At 33.1% G+C, this 21,314-nt stretch overlaps 1 protein-coding gene across 1 annotated transcript in view; it reads right to left on the reverse strand.

The window, feature by feature from the left end:
* Window positions 1–5,906: 5,906 nt before the first annotated feature.
* Window positions 5,907–21,314, reverse strand: part of LOC143055643 (uncharacterized) — a 35,470-nt gene continuing 20,062 nt past the window's right edge. The window contains exons 4-6 of the mRNA XM_076228808.1: window positions 20,417–20,614; window positions 17,455–17,651; window positions 5,907–6,354 (exon numbers count right to left, since the gene is read on the reverse strand). Of these exons, the coding sequence (XP_076084923.1) occupies window positions 17,463–17,651; window positions 20,417–20,614 (387 nt within the window). The 3' untranslated portion in view covers window positions 5,907–6,354; window positions 17,455–17,462. The remainder of the gene's footprint in view (window positions 6,355–17,454; window positions 17,652–20,416; window positions 20,615–21,314) is intronic.

Here is a 21,314-nt window from a genome sequence, read left to right on the forward strand (position 1 = left end):
ATGCCTAATTTTTAAAATGATCACAATATCACACATTTTTGACGTATACCGCTTCGAAGGACAACAATCTTATTTGATAACTTATATTTCTATTTTTCTATTTTTGGTGTTGAAGGGTGACTGCAGATATAAAACAAGGCTTCGATTTCTAATTCCAAAAACGACTTCAACAAACAGGAATTTTTCCCGTATTGACTAAATTCTTCGAGTTTTCAAGCTTACCTAGAACATTTAAGAGTAATTAAGATAGGTCGTCTCGTTGTCATGATAATTTATTTCGCTTGTGCATGTATTTATTCTATCATACGGTTATCAAATATTTTTTTTTTCAGAAAATAGCAAAACCCTGAAAAGAGAGAGAGAGAGAGAGAGAGAGAGAGAGAGAGAGAGAGAGAGAGAGAGAGAGAGAGAGAGAGAGTAATAAGATAGGTCGTCTCGTTGTCATGATAATTTATTTCGCTTGTGCATGTATTTATTCTATCATACGGTTATCAAATATTTTTTTTTTAGAAAATAGCAAAACCCTGAAGGCACACATTATATTTCCTTGGCTAAAAATTCAACCATCCATCATAGTGCCATATTGCTAACAAGAAAAACTTCTCTTATAGGAATTTCATACGAATTTAAAATCAGCACGTTCGATAGAACAGTATTTATAGGCAAGCCTTTGATAACAACTTTTTTGATTTTCTGCCACGAAGTTGAGAGCTCCTATGAGGACCTTTCATTCAACATTAATACATGTATTTTACATTGTAATAAAGTACACTGAAATTATAAATTATTAACTTGTAAACTAACTAACCGTGGACTGTTTCGTGAGAATAGAACAATGCAAGAAAAATGATCGTGAGACTTCCAAATCAGTCTTAATGCTGTTTACGTGTTGTTATGTATTTTTATATTATTTATTTACGTATTTGTTTTGCTGAATGTTCTTGGTTTGTTTGTCCTGTTTTCCTGTCACGTAGTGTTGTCATTTTGCGGTTTTATAACATTTCCATATAAACAGGAGGTTTGGCTAGCCATAAACCAAGGCACCATTTTTTTCTTAAAACGTCTTGTACCAAGTCAGAAATATGGCAATTGATATCAAATAGTCCGATTGTAGTTCAGTATTTTGGTTGTTCCGTATTTTTTTCTTTTTTTGGATGTGCTTCCATCGGTTTTAGTTTTGTAATCTGAAAATGAAACGCTAGCAATCAATGAACAAGGGAAAAAGAAAGTACTCAATGAGAAATAAGATTCATTTAAAATGAATTGTTGGTGTTTTCAGGATGAAAGTAAATCCAGGATAGATCTTCGGATGGATACATACAATCTCTCTCTTTCTTTTTTTTCTTTCTTTCTTTCTCTTTTTTTCTTTCTTTCTTTCTTTCTTTCTTTCTTTCTTTATTTTTGGAAATGTAAACGGTTGTAAGAAAGGTTTTACACCAATTTTTAAGTCTAAATGGTTGCAAAGTCCCATTCCATTTAATTGTTTGCCAATTGTTTTTCATGTTTTTGTCGTATTGTAATGATTTTAGCACTGGTTAAGGTACATCTTGAGTGAAAGATAATGAAAATAGTTCTTTATCTGATTGTGAACTCTCATGCTCAAACTGCAATATGGTGTCTTCTGTTAGACTATAAACCATTGAAGTGACAGATACATCTCAAAGTGTATGCTTTAATACCCTCTTGGTGTGTCTAACAAACTTTGAAACATAATGTTCTTGTCTCTTTTATCCTATAACGTTGTCCTCTGTTATCTCCTTTAAGCCCAATTTGCAACGGTATTGTCTGTGCATATTTCACTGTTTAAAAACAGGCGGTCGATATCTGTTGTTTAGAGGGAATGATTTTGAAAAGTCAACATGAACGTTACTGTATTTTGGTTAAATATGTTAATTGCGAATTGTTACATTTTGTAGTCATTTTATATGTATTAGTATCAACAAGTACATTATTCAATAGGTTGAAAGTGATTTAAGTTCATGAAATATAAAAAAATTGATAGAATAGATTTTTCTGCAGTTCTCAATGTACGCATGTGCGAACAACTTTCATTGGAATTCGAGCATGGACTTGTTTAAAAAGCGAAATAAACACGTCATATTAGAATGATGATTTATGAGTAGGTTGTAAAACTGGAATAAGAGGGAATAATGAGTATGAACAGGCATTTTGATTTCCAATATGTCACTTGTGACAACCTCAAATAAATATTGTAGAAGCAAATGATATAATACGAAATAATGAGTATTTCTTTAGGGTATCGTTAAACTAAATTCATGCTGGAATCGCTGTGCATTATATCTGTCGATTCACACAGTCAAATAGATGCCAAATTGACATAGGTCATTTTTTTCCAATCGTCTAGAGTCTTTTTAATCATACTCACACGCCAAAGATATTGTAGACGAATTTCTCCTCCGTTTTCGGTTCTCAGTTCTGTGGATTATGCTACAACTTCATCTTAAACCACAATCTGATTTAAGGATGTTCGCTTTTCATGTTTTGGGATTTTTGGCAGATTTTCGGAATCCTCTGGTTTTATCCATTTGAATGCCTTAAAAAATTTGCCCATTGACCCCCATTTTTCGTTTATAAATCTTTTACATGTATAATTATAAGCCATCTGTAAAAGTCTTTTAAAATCTCTGTTATTTTTTTAATAGTTTTTGAGAACTTAAACTTGTCAATTATAAAGCTATGAAAAATCAAGAGATAACATTTTCCCGCAAATATTTCAATGGCTAATATCCCGAAAACCAGCACATTGACCTATATATTTGTTTGGCTTTTTTGTCCCTTTATTTATCCCCTGTCAATATATTAGTGATATGAAAAGCTTGGTTCTTCTTTAAATTGAGTAGCGAACTTCTTTAAAACAGGTACCATCTCCATCATAAAGGTAAAATTGGCGCTATATGTGTTGCAAAAAATAAAAAATATCTATAGAATGATAGATGTTCATGACAACAAATTAAACAGGAGAATAAAAATCAGAAAAACAATTGCAACATATATTTGACATCGCTGATATCAAATAAATTAAGGAAACGATTGAACGAATTAGTAATTGTCGATTCACGTTCGTCTAGTGACAAATAATTCGTTTATATTCAATACTATACATGTACACATGGTGCCAAATAAACATACATTTTTAACTGAAAAACCAACATACGTATTCGAATATTACATTACAACAAAACGAGTAGAAGATAGTGTACTATCCCAAATAATGGAAACATCCTCGTGTTCGTTCTTATAATCCACAAAGACAGCGCTTATAGACTGTGCATGCAACAGATACGCAGACTTAACACAGATCTAATATCACGAAAAAGAAAAATCGTTCCACCACTACAATGATACTTAAATAACGAATCTTATTTTGACCGTTTAATCTTGATCTTAGAATAAAGTCGCAACTATTTTTTCTCTCTGTAAAACTGTTTTCAATGAAAAAAAAAGATACAGAAGTTTAGTTACCTTGTTCTTATATATATATATATATAGAGAGAGAGAGAGAGAGAGAGAGAGAGAGAGAGAGAGAGAGAGAGAGAGAGAGAGAGAGAGAGAGAGAGAGAGAGAGAGAGAGAGAGAGAGAGAGAGAGAGAGAGAGAGAGAGAGAGAGAGAGAGAGAGAGAGAGAGAGAGAGAGAAATAAGTAGGGTAAATATATGGTAAAGCTAAAACCTTATTACTGCAGTTGTAAGTCGATCCAAAAACTCCAAAGGTTCATTCTAGATAATGCATGGGTCATAGGCGGATCCAGGGGGGGGCCCTTTCGTGGGAAAAATTTGGTTGATTATATAGGGAATCACTGAAGCATGACCGGAGCGGGCCCCCTCTAAGGTCAGTCAGTGGGCCCCCCTTATGAAAAGTTCTGGATCCGCCACTGATGGGTTTACTTAGCTTAAGGATGTTAATTACACTTGTTTCCGACTTTTTGTCAGATATTCGGAATACATGTAGTATTATTATAAGTTTTGGCCCTCTAGTTATCTTTTTACAATTTTATAACATACTGATTAAAAAGCCATCTTTTTAAATCTTATAAAATCCTTGTTACTTTTTCATTGTTTTTGAAAGAAAAGAGGTGACGATTTTAAAGGTATGAAAAATTTAGTGATAATCATTTCCCGTCGAAATCATTTGATTATATTTCAAAAACAAAGAAACGGACCTGTAATTTTATTTTTGCTTTTTAAGTTCTGTTAATAATAAACTATACTATCAATTTATATAAATAATCTGATCGGACAAAATGACAAAATGGCCGAACGCAGAGAATTGATACTCTAAATTAAAAATCGATGGTCTCTTATCTAGCAGAATAGAACTTTAATATCTATGAATTTGAGCATTTTTATACAGAATGGACATATCAATTTTTGATTTTTTTGCGAAGTTTCCCTTTAACGTTGAATGTATTTCTTTCTAAGACAACATACTTGTGTCTACGTTTGCCATTTTTTTGCAATGTCAGCTCTTTGGATTTGTCTTTAGTTTGTAATGGGAAATACATGTGTAACGTGTGCAAAAGTAGAATGTTTAAATACTATAGCATTGAAAGTGTCTTAGATTGTATGTTTTCTAAAATAGTTTTTAGAATACAAATCTGATTCTAGAATAGGACGTTTCACAATAACTTTGAAGCCCGGTTTTAATGCTGATAAAATTAATGTTAGTAGTTTTAAAAGTGGTTCGTGGTGCTCTTGAAAGACGAAACATGATACCGTTGTTTGTTAGAACCCTTCTGTAGTTAAGGTATCTATCTATATATATTAATACAGTGATGGCAGATCCGTGAAGTTCTTCCATCTTATGTCGAAACTCCAAAGAAACATAGAAAAGACCAATATTATTCCAGAATTTCCTTTTAAGTATCGTGTTTTTTTGTTGAATTTCCAATTGTGAATTGTCCATACCTAATTCATTAATCAAGTAGTTTATGCAATGTTATTTACACACAGAAAAGATGTTGTTTGGGGCTTTGTTTGTGGGGATATCAACAATATTGTCATGGAGGTAAGACAAATGTTTTGCAACATTTAAATCATTAATGATTGATGTAGCATGGGTATTGATAGACCCATTCAGTTTTTAATTCCGATTTGTATCAACGACCTAACAGCCGTAATCCACTGGAAAGAGTATCTACGTCTTCTTTCTCGTGTTTAACCTATTGCTTGGCATAATCTTTGACTACAACATGTACAAATGGCAATACTATGTTATAAATCAGGTCGGTACCGATGCTTTGGTTTACAGTCCAACAGCAACCCAGAACATTTAAATGTCACTTTAAAATTTGTTGCGTACGAAATGCTTTACTGAATTAAACACAATGAAGAGCGCGCTTACACCAAAAAATCTACACACAGAAACTTTTTTTTGTACTCAATATTCAATCCTCATATAATTTATTTCTCAATTCAAAAAGTGCAATCACAAAAAAACTGAACTCTGAGGAAAACAGGCAGTCCAAAATCAAAAGCTGAAACACATCAAACGAATGGACATGAATTGTAACATTCCATCTTTCAACTCATATACAAATTGAATGAAATAAATTTCAAACAAACTCAAGGTCTCATTGGCACTCATAACACATCTTCCTATACCTATCAAGGTGTACTCTTCGTATAACAATTTCAACCATCAAGAATTTGGGCCTCAGTGGCAGAGATCTAAGTAGAAACTACTGTAATCACTAACCAGTCAAAACTGAGGTTGTGAGTTTGAATCCCGCTCGTATTGAGTAGGATTGTCAGTTTTCCTGTTGAATGTCAGTGTTTTTTTCCCAGGCGCTCTGGCTAACTTTACCAATAAACACACTGGCAACCAGGAAATAACCTAAAGGCGTTGCTTAAAAGTGCCTTTAAAACACAAAAAAAAACCCAAAACAAATACCTTCACATGTTTTTATACTGCAACTTCAATTGATACATTCTTTGACAAAAAACATATGAGTACGTAAAAAATTATTTAATAAACTTAACTTATGTAACGATATATGCATGTTCATATATTTATCATTTTTTCTTATCTCTGATAAAATTCGAAAACACTTTAACAGACTTCTTGTTTCGCTTCAAAATTAAGTAAGAAGCAAAATCCCTGAGGTTAATAGATCTACATTTTATGGCAGTTGTTAGTGAGTATGTCCAGATGTTGTACAAGTTACTGTTAATCATAGCATCTATTCCGTGGATACCACCATTCGAAATCCTGTGTTTGCAATGATATCTGACGTAAATTCTATATATACATAATTATCATGAGAATAAACAATTTCAGAATAAAGGGTCCCAGTCCAGCTTGCCAACTCAGATATCTTGACATAACAGCGATATACCTAAAAAATATAAACATATATTTAGTTTTGCATCGCGTTTGATATGGCCCCTTTACAGTATCCGTACTTCAGTTTAAAACCCAGTCATGGAAAAACATTAAAACTACTGTAATCACTAACCAGTCAACACTGAGGTTGTGAGTTCGAAACCCAATCGTCCGGGTGCACTCGACTCCAATCTTAATTGATTAGGATTGCCAGTTTTCTTATCGAAGGTTGGTGGTTTTCTGCGGGCAATCTGGCTTCCTCCCCCAATAAAATGTGCTGACTTTCTTGTTACGTACAATCTGATATATATGCTACATGGTGATTATATTTCACAAATGAGGTATGCGACACGAAATCAACATGATAGCAAACCACCGAGGAGCTATGTTGAATGTCAAATAAAATTGGGTCCAGTAAAATTGTGTTGAGATGAAATCCAGAATAATAATAAAATCATACCTTCTTAGGAATTCTGAATACCAAAAGTTATGAAACCTCAAAACTGCCTAAACAGAACAACCAAAACTGTCAATACGTATGAATAAAAAAATTGAGTATATTATGTCAAAGACACCCCAACCTAACAACAAACATTGACTACAAAATGGAATGCATCCAAAGAGCTGCATAGACAGTTTCTCAGATAAATTAAATCAAGCTTGAATTGCCTTGTCCATAAAACTTGTGAAAGTGTAACCAGAGACTACCAAAGATCTTTTTGTCTGTTTAATATTCGAAAATAAACAGATCATAAAACAACTGCATGTATCTTCATGCTTTATTCAAAAAAGATTATTTCAACAATTTTACCTTGACAGCTGCTAAAACACGTCAATTTATAATAATTTTGATACAGTTATATCATCTAAAAAGATAAACGACATCACATTTGCTTTATTTAATTAAAGGTCCAGTAAAAAACTGATGTTTGGTCGTGAGCACAAAGCTCACTTAATTTGTTCCATGCATTTTATCTCAAAGTTTATATTGAAGTTCGCTCAAGCAATCGCTGTGAGCAATTCCACTGGTCCAACCTTTTCCATTTTTATTGTCCTTAAATGTAATGATCATCAGCTTCTATTTACATTTTGACATTTTGCCAGCGTGCGAGTTTACAAGAACATTTAACTTCCTTCCTACAAACCTGAAATTTCCGAATGCGGTTGAGTAACCGTTATTTGAATTATTTCAACAACACAGATCTTTTACACATACTGTATTGGTTTGGCAATAAATACAAGCCAGCGGTGGGTTTGAGGCTGACGCAACAGTGTCTGAGAACCAGAAAGTTAATTTGACAAGGCCTTATATTGCAGTCTTTGTCCTGTTTTTTTTTTTTAAATTTATTGCAGACTTAGTCCTGTTATTTAAAAGAACATTTCAATGTTATATTTACAGAGTAAAAATGTCTATACCAACAAATGAACAACAACTATCTATGATTTTTACAATGAAAAGAATACATCCCTTTCATAAAATACCAAGTTTCAGAAACTTTTAATTTTTCTAGATTTTTGAAATTTGGGACAATATGAACAAGTGAAACTGCGAGCTACTGCTCACTGATGATAGCCCCGCCGCAAGTGGATAATTTAATAGTGTAAAATCACACAAGTGTTCGGTAAACAGGAAATTGTCGAGTGATGAATCTGAAAACGCATCACACGGTATAGCAGACTTATATAAACCCTGAAACAAAATTTCAGAAATTCTCGTTTTCTAGATCCTGAGAAAAATGTGACGAAAATATTCATGGCACGGACGGACTGACGGACGGGTGGATTGACGGACGGACAGACAAAGGTAAAACAGTATACCCCCCTTTTCAAAGCGGGGGTATTGTAAATAAACAGCTGCGCCATGAGCGCATGATACGCTCGTCGTCTTGTGAAAAAAACATAATAAATGTTTTTGGAATAACACGGGGGTTGTACAGGAAGTCATGATAAGTATATCCTTACTTATTCCTTATTCCTGCTAAATAGGAAGTTTATATGAGAGACAGAAAAAAAATTGCTCACAACATGTTTCATATGATCCCAAATTGAAGCATTATATATCATAATCCTGGGCTTGCTCAGGTTAATAAGTAATAAGTGAACCTTTACTTTATGTCAAGGCCACACACCTTTTTTCACAACTGAGTGATTTTTGTCTGACCACTACTATATAAACACAGCCTCTTTATTTTAAAAGGCCGTACATGGTTAAGTGGACTCGATTTAGTACACGAAATAAAGTTTTGCAACAGACTCTGTTGTAATAACTTATCCCAATCGGAAATATTGAAAATAAATTTCAAAACTTGGCAGAATCTGTCAGCTGTTTATACAGAAATTATGTCGCGCTGTACATCGCGTTTGTACATCGCGTTTAAGCGACAGCGAAAGATATGATAATGACGATGAAATATCTAAATTATTTGCATTAGATTCATTTTCTGGTTTTTCTCAATGTGAGAACATTAATGACACGGAGTTGGATAACCAGGAAGCACAAATATTAATTGCCGAGGACATCCGAATGGCAGTAACACAAAAACAACAACAAACTGAAAATTAAGAGTACAAGCTCTACAAAGGCAAGGCTTCAGCCAGTAAGCAAAAGACACCTTAAAGGCAGGTGACTGAGATAGACAATGAGTTGCCATCAGGGAGCGGAATAACAGTAAGTCCGGTTAAAACGTGATAAAGGTACGAAGGCTACGACACCTCGCACAACCACAGGCACAGTAAAGAAAAATGCTGTAAAGAATCAGCTTGACCAGCCAGAGTTACTTAAAACTCTATTTAAAGGTTTGTCGGATACCCTAGTATCCACATTGAGTCAGAATAATGAAAAGTCACAAAGACCAATATTTAAAGCTTTGTCGGATACTCTAGTATCCACATTGAGTCAGAATAATGAAAAGTCACAAAGACCAATATTTAAAGGTTTGTCAGATACTCTAGTATCCACATTGAGTCAGAATAATGAAAAGTCACAAAGACCAATATTTAAAGGTTTGTCGGATACTCTAGTATCCACATTGAGTCAGAATAATGAAAAGTCACAAAGACCAAGTAGTAATATTGACATGGAATTTTCTGAGAATGAGTCTGTAACCGATAAGCAGGTGATTGACACCAACTGCAATATTTTTTTTCTGATGAAGAGAATGAACCTCAAATTGTTGCATCAGATGATGAATTTGATTATGACCTACCTAAGAGTTTTGAAGGTGATAAAAAATACGTTGTAGAGGTAAGCCCATCATTGTCTAAAGTATTTGACAATATTTGTAAAAATAAATCTGATGTGTCAGTAATGACAAGAGACATGAAGATACCTGTAAATTGTAAAAGTCTTGTAGCACCCCCAGTTAATGCTGAGATATGGCACTTCCTTGAAAGAAAAGCTAAAACTGCTGATTTTAATCTGAAAACTATACAACAATCGCTTGGTTGTGGTATGGTACGGTATCGTACCATTGATAAGAGTTGCTAAAAATTTTTTAATTTAAAACTCCAGATGTAAAATTTATGAGAGAAAACATTTCTAAAGCTTTGGCAATTTTAAGCAATACTCACTTTGAGCTATCAATTAAAAGACGGTGTCTTTAAAGCCACACATAGACAAGAAATATCACCAACTTTGCAATCGCAATGAAGATGTAGGTTCTAGCCTTTTTGGAGATGAAGTTGGAAAGCGATTGAAAGATATCAATGAAATTAACAAAATAAACACGAACATTACTAGTAGCTTTAATAGAAATTCAAATAACAGAGGAAGTTTCAGGGGAAGAAGCCGTTTTTAGGCAGAAGGGGCTATCAGCCAAGACAAAATTGATAGGAAACAGACCCAACACCTTCAATCAGAAAAGAAGATTTTAAAGGTGAGAAATAAAAGTGTAAATATTAAAAGAAAGTCGAGTAAACTGAATTTTGTTTATTTCAAATTGAAAATATTTAACCAAAGGCAATTGGATTATTTTTACGATTAAGGGATATAAGATAGAATTTAATTAAAAGCCGAATCACGAAATTCTGTTCCTATAAAATTTAACAATAAGGAAAAGGCCCTTATTGATTAAGATATAGTTGATATGCTCGAGAAAGGTGCTATCAAAGAATATTCTGATGAATCAGAACAGTTTATTTCAAATATATTTCTAGTAAAAAAATAGGCCAGACATCAATTTTAAACTATTGTATCAATTTATTAGCTATCACCATTTTAAACAAGAAACGCTAGATTTGATTTTAAAAGGAATTTCTAAAAATAGCTTTTTTACATCTTTTGATTTGACAGATGAATATTTTTCCATTTCAATCTATGAATCAGACAGAAAATATTTAAAATTCATATAGAATGAAAAATTATATGAATTTCAATGTCTACCATTCGGTATTGCTTCTGCTCCAAGAGTATTTACAAAAATACTGAAAGTAATATTTTCATATATTCGGAACATTGGTATTGATTCATATGTTTACATTGATAATTCCCTTTTGCAAGCAGACAACTTTGATTTTAGGCAATTCAAAATACAGAAAGGGTTAAAACTTTTATAGAGCCAGTTGGGTTTGACATCAATATTAAAAAATCAGTTTCTATTCCAACAAATAGAATTATATTTTTGGGATATATTATAGATTCAGTACTATTTAAGGTATTTTTACCAGAGGAGAAAGTACAGAAAATAATTGAACTGTCAAAGAAAATGCTTAAAGCTCACAAAGTATCAATTACAAGTCTAGCACAATTAACAGGACTTTATTCATCTGCACATTATGCAGTACAATATGCTCACTTGTTTCATAGATATTCAGATTTAGACAAAACACGAGCTTTAGCTTTACATGCATCAAATAATAATTTCAATTCGTTTTTGAATATCTCAGTAGAAGGCAAATCTGAAATAGTTTGGCGGTAAGAAAATGTTAAAACAGTTAATGGGAGACCTATTAGAAATGATTCCCCAAGTTATTATGTACATACAGATGCCTCCTCAATGGTTGGGTGGGGGAGGGGGGAGGAGGCTGTTTTCATGGAAAGCAAACTCAAGGTGATCGGAGTTTGGAAGAGCAGTATTTACACATTAATATTCTAGAATTAAAAGCTATCTATTTTAGCATACTATCACTTTGTTGTCACTTAGAAAGAACACACATTTGTGTAAAATCAGATAGTTCCACACTGTAAACTATATAAATAATCAAGGAGGATCAATTTTACCTTTATTATAAATAACAACACAAATATGGCATTGGTGTATAAAAAACAAAGTTTTACTACTGGCTGTTCATATTCAAGGGAAAGAAAATATTATACCAGATAATTTATCAAGAAATTTTAATGACAAGGAAACTCAATGAACCGGTTTTTAATGAAGTAACCAAACATTTTTTCATCCCAGAAACAGATTTGCTTGCCTCAAGGCTAAATAAACAATTGAATAATTTTGTAAGCTGGTCTCCAGATCCTGATGCTTATGCAACTGATGCTTTTTTCATTTTCATGGCATAAATTATATTCTTATATATTTCCTCCTTTCAGTCAAATCAGCAGAGTACATAAAAGATAGAAGACGATCAGGTAAGTAGGGCAGTTTTAATCGTCCCTGTATGGACAACTCAGTTATGGTATCCAAAGTTATTGAAAGCATTAATAGATTTTCCTGTAAAATTGCCTCAGTTGTCAAACTTGAACAAATCAAAGTCATGCAATAAACACAAGAAAAATGTTTCTTATCGCATGTCTTGTTTCATGAAACATCTCCTTAAAATCAAGGTTTGTCAGACAAAACTACAAAAATCTTTCTTAAATCTTGGAGAAAGTCAACCAATGTTCAGGGATATTCAGTATGGATACTCTTGGAGAAGCTTGGTTTTGTGGTGTAATTCAGGACAAACTAGTCCCACTTCTCCATCTGCAAAGTTACTCTTAGATTATCTGTCCATGTTGTTAAAAGGACGATCTTATAGCTGTATAAACAGTCACAAATCAGCAATATGTCAGACACTGACTTTATTGGGTAACTTATCTTTTGAAAATAACATTTTTATTCGAAAGGGCTTCGAGGGTTAATATGTAACCTCCCACATTATATAATCAGTTATACATCCGTCCCAAAAATAAATATTAAGACCAATAAATGCCAATAGTGGTTTGGGTTTTTAAAAAAGAGGCTGGTCACGTCTCTGCACGAGCTTATATAGCAGTGGTCAGACAAATCAAAGAGCAGAATGCTCTGAGGGATACCATTGCCATAGTTTTCATTGACACATGTATAGCAGTTCTGCCAACTTTTCATTAAGCAAATGCGTGAGATTTGGCCAAAATTAAAAAGATCAAAGAGGGGGGGAATAGATCCAAGGATACTGCCGCAAAAAAGCGTGAACTTGCGTGAGTCTCACGCATTTTTGGCAGCTCTGGTACAGCTGGATAGTATTATTTTCAAATTCAACTGCACATGCAAAATGTAAAAATTTGAATAGTCACTCAACTTTAAAAATAGGCAATCCTGGATACAAATGTATGAGCAATTTACTTGTGTTTTATTTTTGTACTATCAATTCCAAGTTTACTTTCCACAGCAGTCACCGAGAGTGAGAGAAGGTATTTCACTTCGTATCTTGTCATCGTTAATTCTAGGAGGAACCCCATTTCTAACTCTTTAAATATTAATTTCCTTTTGGGTTCGTGGGAATGACTCCTTTCCATACACACTCCTCTGTTTAAATTGAGATCGTTCTTAATATAATACGACGTTTATCGACATCTAACGAGTTAATTTTTCTTGACAAGTCGTATTGTATTTTGACTTTCGATTTTGACGGAAAATACTTCCGGAAGGGAGATAACTCGAAACGATAATATGGAAGACTCCATTTCGGCTGAAGGGGTGTTATAGGTAAACACTACATTTATTTTAATTTAAATGATGCATATGATTTAAAATTATGCAACAACAATAACCCTCAATAGCAGACAGACATAAACAGAATCCCATGAGTTTCAAATTAATCAATGAAGCGGGGAATCCAGAGCAACCACTCAATCTGATACCCCTTGAAATCAAGAAAACTATACGCATGCGCATTAATACATAAACAAACCCGCGACTTGCGATTTGGAACAAGAACGTTTATTAAATGATATCATGAATGGTTCTCCATTTCTTTATGAGAGTACAGTATCAAATATCAGTTTCATAACGGTAAAATATGGAAAAACTCCACTTCAGTTCTTATATGACAGAAATAGAATTATCGGAATCCAGAGCACTCTCGCATTTATCAAAACTGGGGAATTCCCTCTGACGTGTTTCTAAATTTATAAAAACACTAAATATAAATACTGCTTAATTCTGATTTTCCATGTTGTTAAAAACACGCATATAGGTCAAGGAAATATCAAACATGAAGATTATGAGAAGAACATTACAGGAAAGTTGTTTATGTTTAATCCTTTTGCTTGTTTTTACCTTTTAAAGCAAGACATTCATAAGAATCTGAGATGTTGCTGAATGTTTAGAATAAAACAGTTGACGTGAGGGAATGCAGCATGAGTCAACGGTAAAAGTCTACAGATTGCTTGAAAGCAATCGTATCCCAAAAAATCACTCAGCTATGAAAAAAGGTGTGAGGCCTTGACATAAAGTAAAGGTTCACTTATCACTTATTAACTCTCAAAGCCCTTTGGCTTCTTCATATAATGCACCTTATCCTTCACATCATAAATGATGCTTGGATAAGGTAACAATAATTCTGATTAAGGGAGCAAAGATTTTAGCAACAAAAATTTTACATATCAATACATAAATTGAAAACGTTCATAAAACAGAAAGTGGAGAAAATAGAGAAACAAAAATTGTTACGACATATTTCAGTGTTCATGGTATAATGTTTCTCTACAATAAATTCCACATATTTTAAGCGTGTAAATTATATTAAACTTTTAAGCAACAGAGACAGGGCGTGAAATGTGACCAATAAAAATTCAATAATTCAACAAGAATGTGTCCACAGTATACACAGATGCCCCACTTGCACTATCATTTTTTATGTTCAGTGGACCGTGAAATTGGGGTAAAAATCTAATTTGGCATTTAAATTTAGAAAAATCATATCATAGTGAACATGTGTAATAAGTTTCAAGTTGATTGGACTTCAACTTCATCAAAAACTACCTTGATAAAAAACTTTAACCAAAAACTTTAACCTGAAACTTGCATTATCATTTTATATGTTCAGTGGACTGTGAAATTGGGGTAAAAATTTCATTTGGCATGAAAATTAGAAAGATCATATCATAAGGAACATGTGTATTAAGTTTGAAGTTGATTGGACTTCAACTTCATCAAAAACTACCTTGACTAAAAACTTTAACCTGAAATGGGACGAACGGACACACAGACGAACGACGAACAGAAGAACGAACGGACACACAGACTAGAAAACATAATGCACCTCTACTATCGTAGGTGGGGCATACAAATAAAATAAGGAGTCTTCACGAAAAAGTATACAGATCTTCAAATTAATATAACTAACAAGTGTGTGAAGTTTTATGCCATAATCATAAATAGTTTCTGAGATAAGGTGCGACATGCGAAAACCTCCCTTTTTTTTTTACAAAAAACTCAATAACTCTGACATGTCTGAAATAAAATTTTGAATCATCACCAAAAAGTATACAGATCTTTAGCTTAATATTATTAAGAAGTGTGGTGTTAAGTTTTAAGCAATAATCATAAATTAAATGAGATACGGCGGCGACATGTGGAAAAAAAAACCTTGTTTTAGTTACAAAGTCCAGTAACTCAAAAAAGTTTTAATCTTATTTTCACCAAAAAGTATACAGATTGTTTGAACATCATAAGAAATAACTATGTTAAGTTTCATAAAATTTGGATATGTTGTTTTTAAGTTACAGTGCGACATGTTTACGACAGACAGACGGATATCCAACATTTGTATAGCATAATATGTCCCTCAGATGTTTTACCTGTTGGCATACAAAAATTGACTCTTGCTATTATATATTTTTCAGGCCTCGACAATAACGCTTGTCCTATTGTCCGGTACCAGAGCAAACTAGAGGCTCTCAAGAGCCTTAGTCAGTGTCGCTCACCTGTTACTGTATTTACTGATGTCGGACATCTTGGTTGGTAGGCGGGGTCATTAGACACTTTTTTTAAATAGATACCCTAGTAATGATTGTGGCCAAGTTTGGTTAAATTTGACCCAAAGTTTTAGAAAAGAAGATTTTTGTACAAATTACAAAAATGACGAAAAGTTGTTCAATATTGACTATAAATGACAATAACTCCTTAAGGGGTTCTCTGACAATTTTGGTCATGTTCACTTATTTGTAGATCTTACTTTGCTGAACATTATTGCTGTTTACAGTTTATCTCTATCTATAATAGTATTCAAGATAATAACCAAAAACTGCAAAATTTCCTTAAAATTACCAATTCAGGGGCAGCAACCCAACAACAGATTGTCCGATTCGTCTGAAAATTTCAGGGCAGATAGATCTTGACCTGATCAACAATTTTACCCCTATCAGATTTGCTCTAAATGCTTTGGTTTTAAAGATATAAGCCAAAATGTAAATTTTACCCCTGTGTTCTATTTTTAGCCATGGCGGCCATCTTGGTTTGATGGCCAGGTCATCGGACACATTTTTTAAACTAGATACCCCAAGGATGATGGTGGCCAAGTTTGGTTAAATTTGGCCCAGTAGTTTCAGAGGAGAAGATTTTTGTAAAAGTTTACGGACGACTGACGCAGGACGACGGACGTCGGACGACGGACGCCAAGTGATGAGAAAAGCTCACTTGACCTTTCAGGTCAGGTGAGCTAAAAAGGTCGGACAAGTAAAAGCTATATCAAGCTTGTCTGACGGGACAAGTTAAATTATTCTGCAGAAAATAAATTTGATGAACAAAGTAATTATAAACAAAAAACAACAAGAGAAGATAAAAATAAAGTTTTAATTTGACATGTTTACTTCCAATCAAATATTTAAAACTGGTTCTTTGTAAGGTATTTTTTAACATGTAAAAGGCATACTATTCTCTTAAACCAGTTTTACTAATCTGAATCAGCAATGCGCTTTGCAGATAAGGTAACTTTACAAGACAGTTATCATCAGCTCGGAAACGATTCAGCTCCAAGTTGAATAGACAGTTTGGCACCGTAGGAGACATATTTATTAGACGGGATTATTAGACAGTTTAGCAACACAGGAGACATATGAGACCAAGACAAATCTGTACATCCTTTCCTTCCTTATTCTGTTGCTTTATAATAAATCATGCTGGTAATTTTCTTAACAAAAATACTTCCAAGTTTTAAATAAAAATGAAGAAATTATTTACCATAAAATTCACTAAATCATATTTGATCCTATGAAGAAAAAAACAATACTTGCAATACAGTGACCTACAGTTGTTAATTTCTTGCAGAAAGTTGTCTCATTGGCAATCATACCTCATCTTCATTTTTTGTTATTGATTGCATTTGAATAAACTTTTTCAACTTAAATAAAACACTGACAGGCCTATCTGACGGTGCCTCATGTGCATAGTCTGATGAGACTTTAACATTTATGAAACCTAAAACCTATGACATGACTAGATTCAGTTGTTCTGACTCATATTTTTGAAAAGTATTTCAAAAGATACATTGTGTATGAATCAAACACTGTGCCAGGAATCAAATTCTGTTCTATTGTTTTAATTCATTTTGTTCCTTGAATTGACTTAAAATGCAAAAAAGGTTAGTAATAAGATTTTTTGGACAAGTTACAATTTCATTCGGACAAGTAAGTTTTGGTATGTACTTGTCCTACTGGACAAGTTGAAAAAAAGTTATTGTCGAGGCCTGTATTTTAAGTAATCAATATGAAATCAGGACCTTTCATATCTTAAACCTACAAAATTTGGTTGAAATTCCACCAGTAATTTCAAAGTAAGTGAAAATATGAAAGTGCAAAAACAAATGAATTTGGGTGATTAATGATTCAAAGTTGATTACTAAATCTAACATAACCCCATTTGTTATATTCTTGAAATGATGGATTACTTTTACTATTAAAAAGCAAATAATAAGCACTTACAAAAACTGTTACATATATGACTTGATCAATCCAAGTTTAAGCAAAGGCGGAATTATATGCCTTCTATCCTCAGCTTTAAGAAAGTTGTATGGCTGACTAAATCGTATTACAGGTCCAGTTCCTGGATGAAAAGAAGGATCTCCTCTTCTTATTTGCTCAAAGTCTATCTCAGAACAATCCAAATGTGTAAATGTTATCTGAAAAATAAAGACAAACTTGATTAAAACCACTTAAACAATTTAATCAATCTCTTTAACAGTACTCAGATACTGTCATGACTGTATAACTGGTAATTTTTGGCAGTACTGTATAATACAACTTCCGACAGGATTTTGGTAAGTAAGTGAAAATGAACACCTTTTTTGCAATGTCATTATAAAAACATTTTTTGTTTCTGATGGCTTCATATTCTTCACTCGATTTTTTTCAGAAAAACTAAAAATCAAGGAATTTAAGAACCCACGAAAATTATTGATAACAATGAATAAAAGTACTCTCACAGTAATTGATTTCCTCTGTTTTTGATTTATATTCAATGAATTTAGTAATTGTATTAGTTCCATTATCACCAAAAAGATACATTATTGCTGTTTACAGTCTATCTCTATCAAATGTAAGAAGCTGAAAAAACTTTTAGCATTTCATTATTTCATTTTCAATTTATTATAAACATTCAAGAATTGGTAGCTGGAAACTCCAGTTTAAGTATTAAAAATCAATTAATGCAGAAGAAATGATAATTAGAACTAGAGGCTCTTAAGAGCCTGTGTCGCTCAGCTTGGTCTATGTGCATATTAAACAAAGGAAACAGATGGGTTCATGACAAAATTGTGTTTTGGTGATGGTGATGTGTTTGTAGATCTTACTTTACTGAATATTCTTGCTACTTACAATTTTCTCTGTCTATAATAAACTTCGCCCTTTAGTTACAGAGGAAAATATTTTGTAAAAATTTTCAAAAATTTACCAATTAAATTAAAGAAAATTGGTAAAAGACTGACTATAAAGGGCAATAACTCCTTAAGGGCTCAACTGACCATTTCGGTCATTTAATTACTTATTTGTAGATCTTACTTTGCTGAACATTATTGCTGTTTACAGTTTATCTTTATCTATAATAGTATTCAAGATAATAACCAAAAACGGCAAAATTTCTTTAAAAATTACCAATTGGGGGCAGCAACCCAACAACCAATTGTCCAATTAAACTGAAAATTTCATGGCAGATATATATTAACTTGATAAACAATTTAACCCCTTGACAGATTTGCTCTAAATGATTTGGTTTCAGAGTTATAAGCCAAAATCTACATTTCCCCCTATGTTCTATTTTTAGCCATGGTGGCCACCTTTGTTGGTTGGTCGAGTCACCACGCACATTTTTTAAACAAGATACCCTCATGATGATTGTGGCTAAGTTTGGTTAAATTTGGCCCAGTAGTTTCAGAGGAGAAGATTTTTGTAAAAGATTTCAAAAATTTACGAAAAATTGGTAAAACATTAATAAAAAGGGCAATAACTCCTTGTGGCATCAACTGACCTTTTGGTCATGTTGACATATTTGTAAATCCTAATAAGCTGAACATTATTGCTGTTTACAGTTTATCTATATCTATAATAATATTCAAGATAATAAACAAAAACGGCAAAATTTCCTTAAAATTACCATTTCTGGGGCAGCAACCCGACAACAAGTTATCCGATTTATCTGAAAATTTCAGGGCAGATAGATCTTGACTTGATGAACAATTTTACCACATTTTAGATTTGCTCAAAATGCTTTGGTTTCAGAGTTATAAGCCAAAATCTACATTTTACCCCTATGTTCTATTTTTAGCCATTGCGGCCATCTTGGTTGGTTGGCCGGGTCACTGGACACATTTTGTACACTAACTACCCTCATGATGATTGTGGCCAAGTTTGGTTAAACTTGGCCCAGTAGTTTCAGAGGAGAAGATTTTTGTAAAAGTTAACGACGCCGGACAACGATGACGATGACGACGCTGAACGCCGAACGCCAAGTGATGAGAAAAGTTCACTTGGCCCTTTGGGCCAGGTGAGCTAAAAATGAATATGAATTGAAAATATGCAATGCTCTGCTAAATATGGCATTCAAATTAACCAATTGACAGTTATCTTGAATATGAAATGAATGCATCAATCAGTTGCTGTCAGATAAAATGCTCCACAGGGCGCAGCCTAATATGACTGCAGAGGTCAAACCCTGAACAGTTGGAACAAGTATTGACACAACATTCAAGCTTTATACAGCTCTAAATTTGGTTTGTGATTAAATATTTGACACAGCATAGGTTTCTGACACAGAATGAATGTTGTCTAAGAACTTAAAAATTTGAAATTGGACATTTACCTATTATAGTCCAATATCCAAAATCTAAATACATGGTTAGATTCAGCATATCAAAGAACCCCAAGAATTCAATTTTTGATGACATCAAAAAAGAGTTTAATTTTGGACTCTTTGGACCTCAATGTGGACTCATTTGAAAACGGGTCCAAATATCCTAAATCTAAATACAGGGTTAGATTCAGCATACCAAAGAACCCCACATATTTAATTTTTGTTGAAATCAAACAAAATTTTATCTTGAACCCATTTGGACCAACTTGAAATTGGGCCCAAAATCTAAAATCTAAAAACATGTTAAGATTCAGCATATCAAAGAACCCCAAGAACTCAATTTTTGTTAAATTAAGCTTAATTTTGGACCCTTTGGACCTTATTGTAGACCAAATGTCTTTGGGCACAGACGCCGACTTAATAGCAATATACGACTGCAAATTTTTTTGCAGTCATATAAAAAGTAAGCTTACAGTATTTAAATTTCATACTAAGAAAACATTGACTTATAATTATATACTTTTATGCTCCAGTTATATTTTGAGAAATTTTAAATTATCATATATAGAAATGAACATTGCAACTTTCAACAACACTTACACTGGTACACTGAACAATAAAACCAAAGAGACCATACTGTATTGATGATTTGCAAGGAAAATGTGCAAGCAGTGCACCACCATGTTGTCCAATTAACTTAGAAGATAGATGACAAATTTGCTGTTGGCCTCCTTCTTCATATCGACATCTTTTTGGAGGTGATGGTTCTTCATCATTTTTCAAGGCATCTTTGTTAACCTGAAATGAAACATAAACATGTAGTACCGTAAAGCAGGTTATTTTCACAGGGTGTAAAATTTCACTTATTTTCCCGGATAGAACAAAGTCACCATGCAAAAGTATTGTTAATAGTTTTAAATCTACCAAAATATTTTGCATAATTACCTTATTCAATAGAAATCGTGATTTTACACCTGCGAAAATTGCCAGCTATACGTACGTTATAACTAATGGTAAAGGAAACAATTACCCTTCAAATTACATCCCTGTCAGGGTTGAGAACTTAAGTATTTTTTTTTATTCATGGACTTATTAGTTTTGTTAAAGGAAGTCTGTTGCTTGAAAGCCTTTTTTTAAGTTGGAACACCAGAGCTGTGACAGTCAATTGAAATAAGGAAAACATTGAAATTGTCTAACAAAGACTCCGGGCAGCAAGTTGCTATCTTGAAATCATAAAATATCCATTTTCAAGAACATAAATTATACATCATTCGATTCCTTATTCAATTTACTCCAAGAATATGTAGCTTTCAATCACATACTAACCCTCTGTAGTACAAACAACGTCAAAAACATTATTCCCTTCAACATATTCAACCCCACATTTTTTGCTTTGTCTTTTCACTTTGAATTTTTTTTTACAAGACTGTGTTATTTCATTTCGTGCGCATAGAATTTTGGGAGTTGACATACATGCAAATGATCCCCCAGTGACCAG

Source organism: Mytilus galloprovincialis, chromosome 12 (genome assembly GCF_965363235.1).
Source record: "Mytilus galloprovincialis chromosome 12, xbMytGall1.hap1.1, whole genome shotgun sequence".
Classification (NCBI taxonomy): domain Eukaryota; kingdom Metazoa; phylum Mollusca; class Bivalvia; order Mytilida; family Mytilidae; genus Mytilus; species Mytilus galloprovincialis.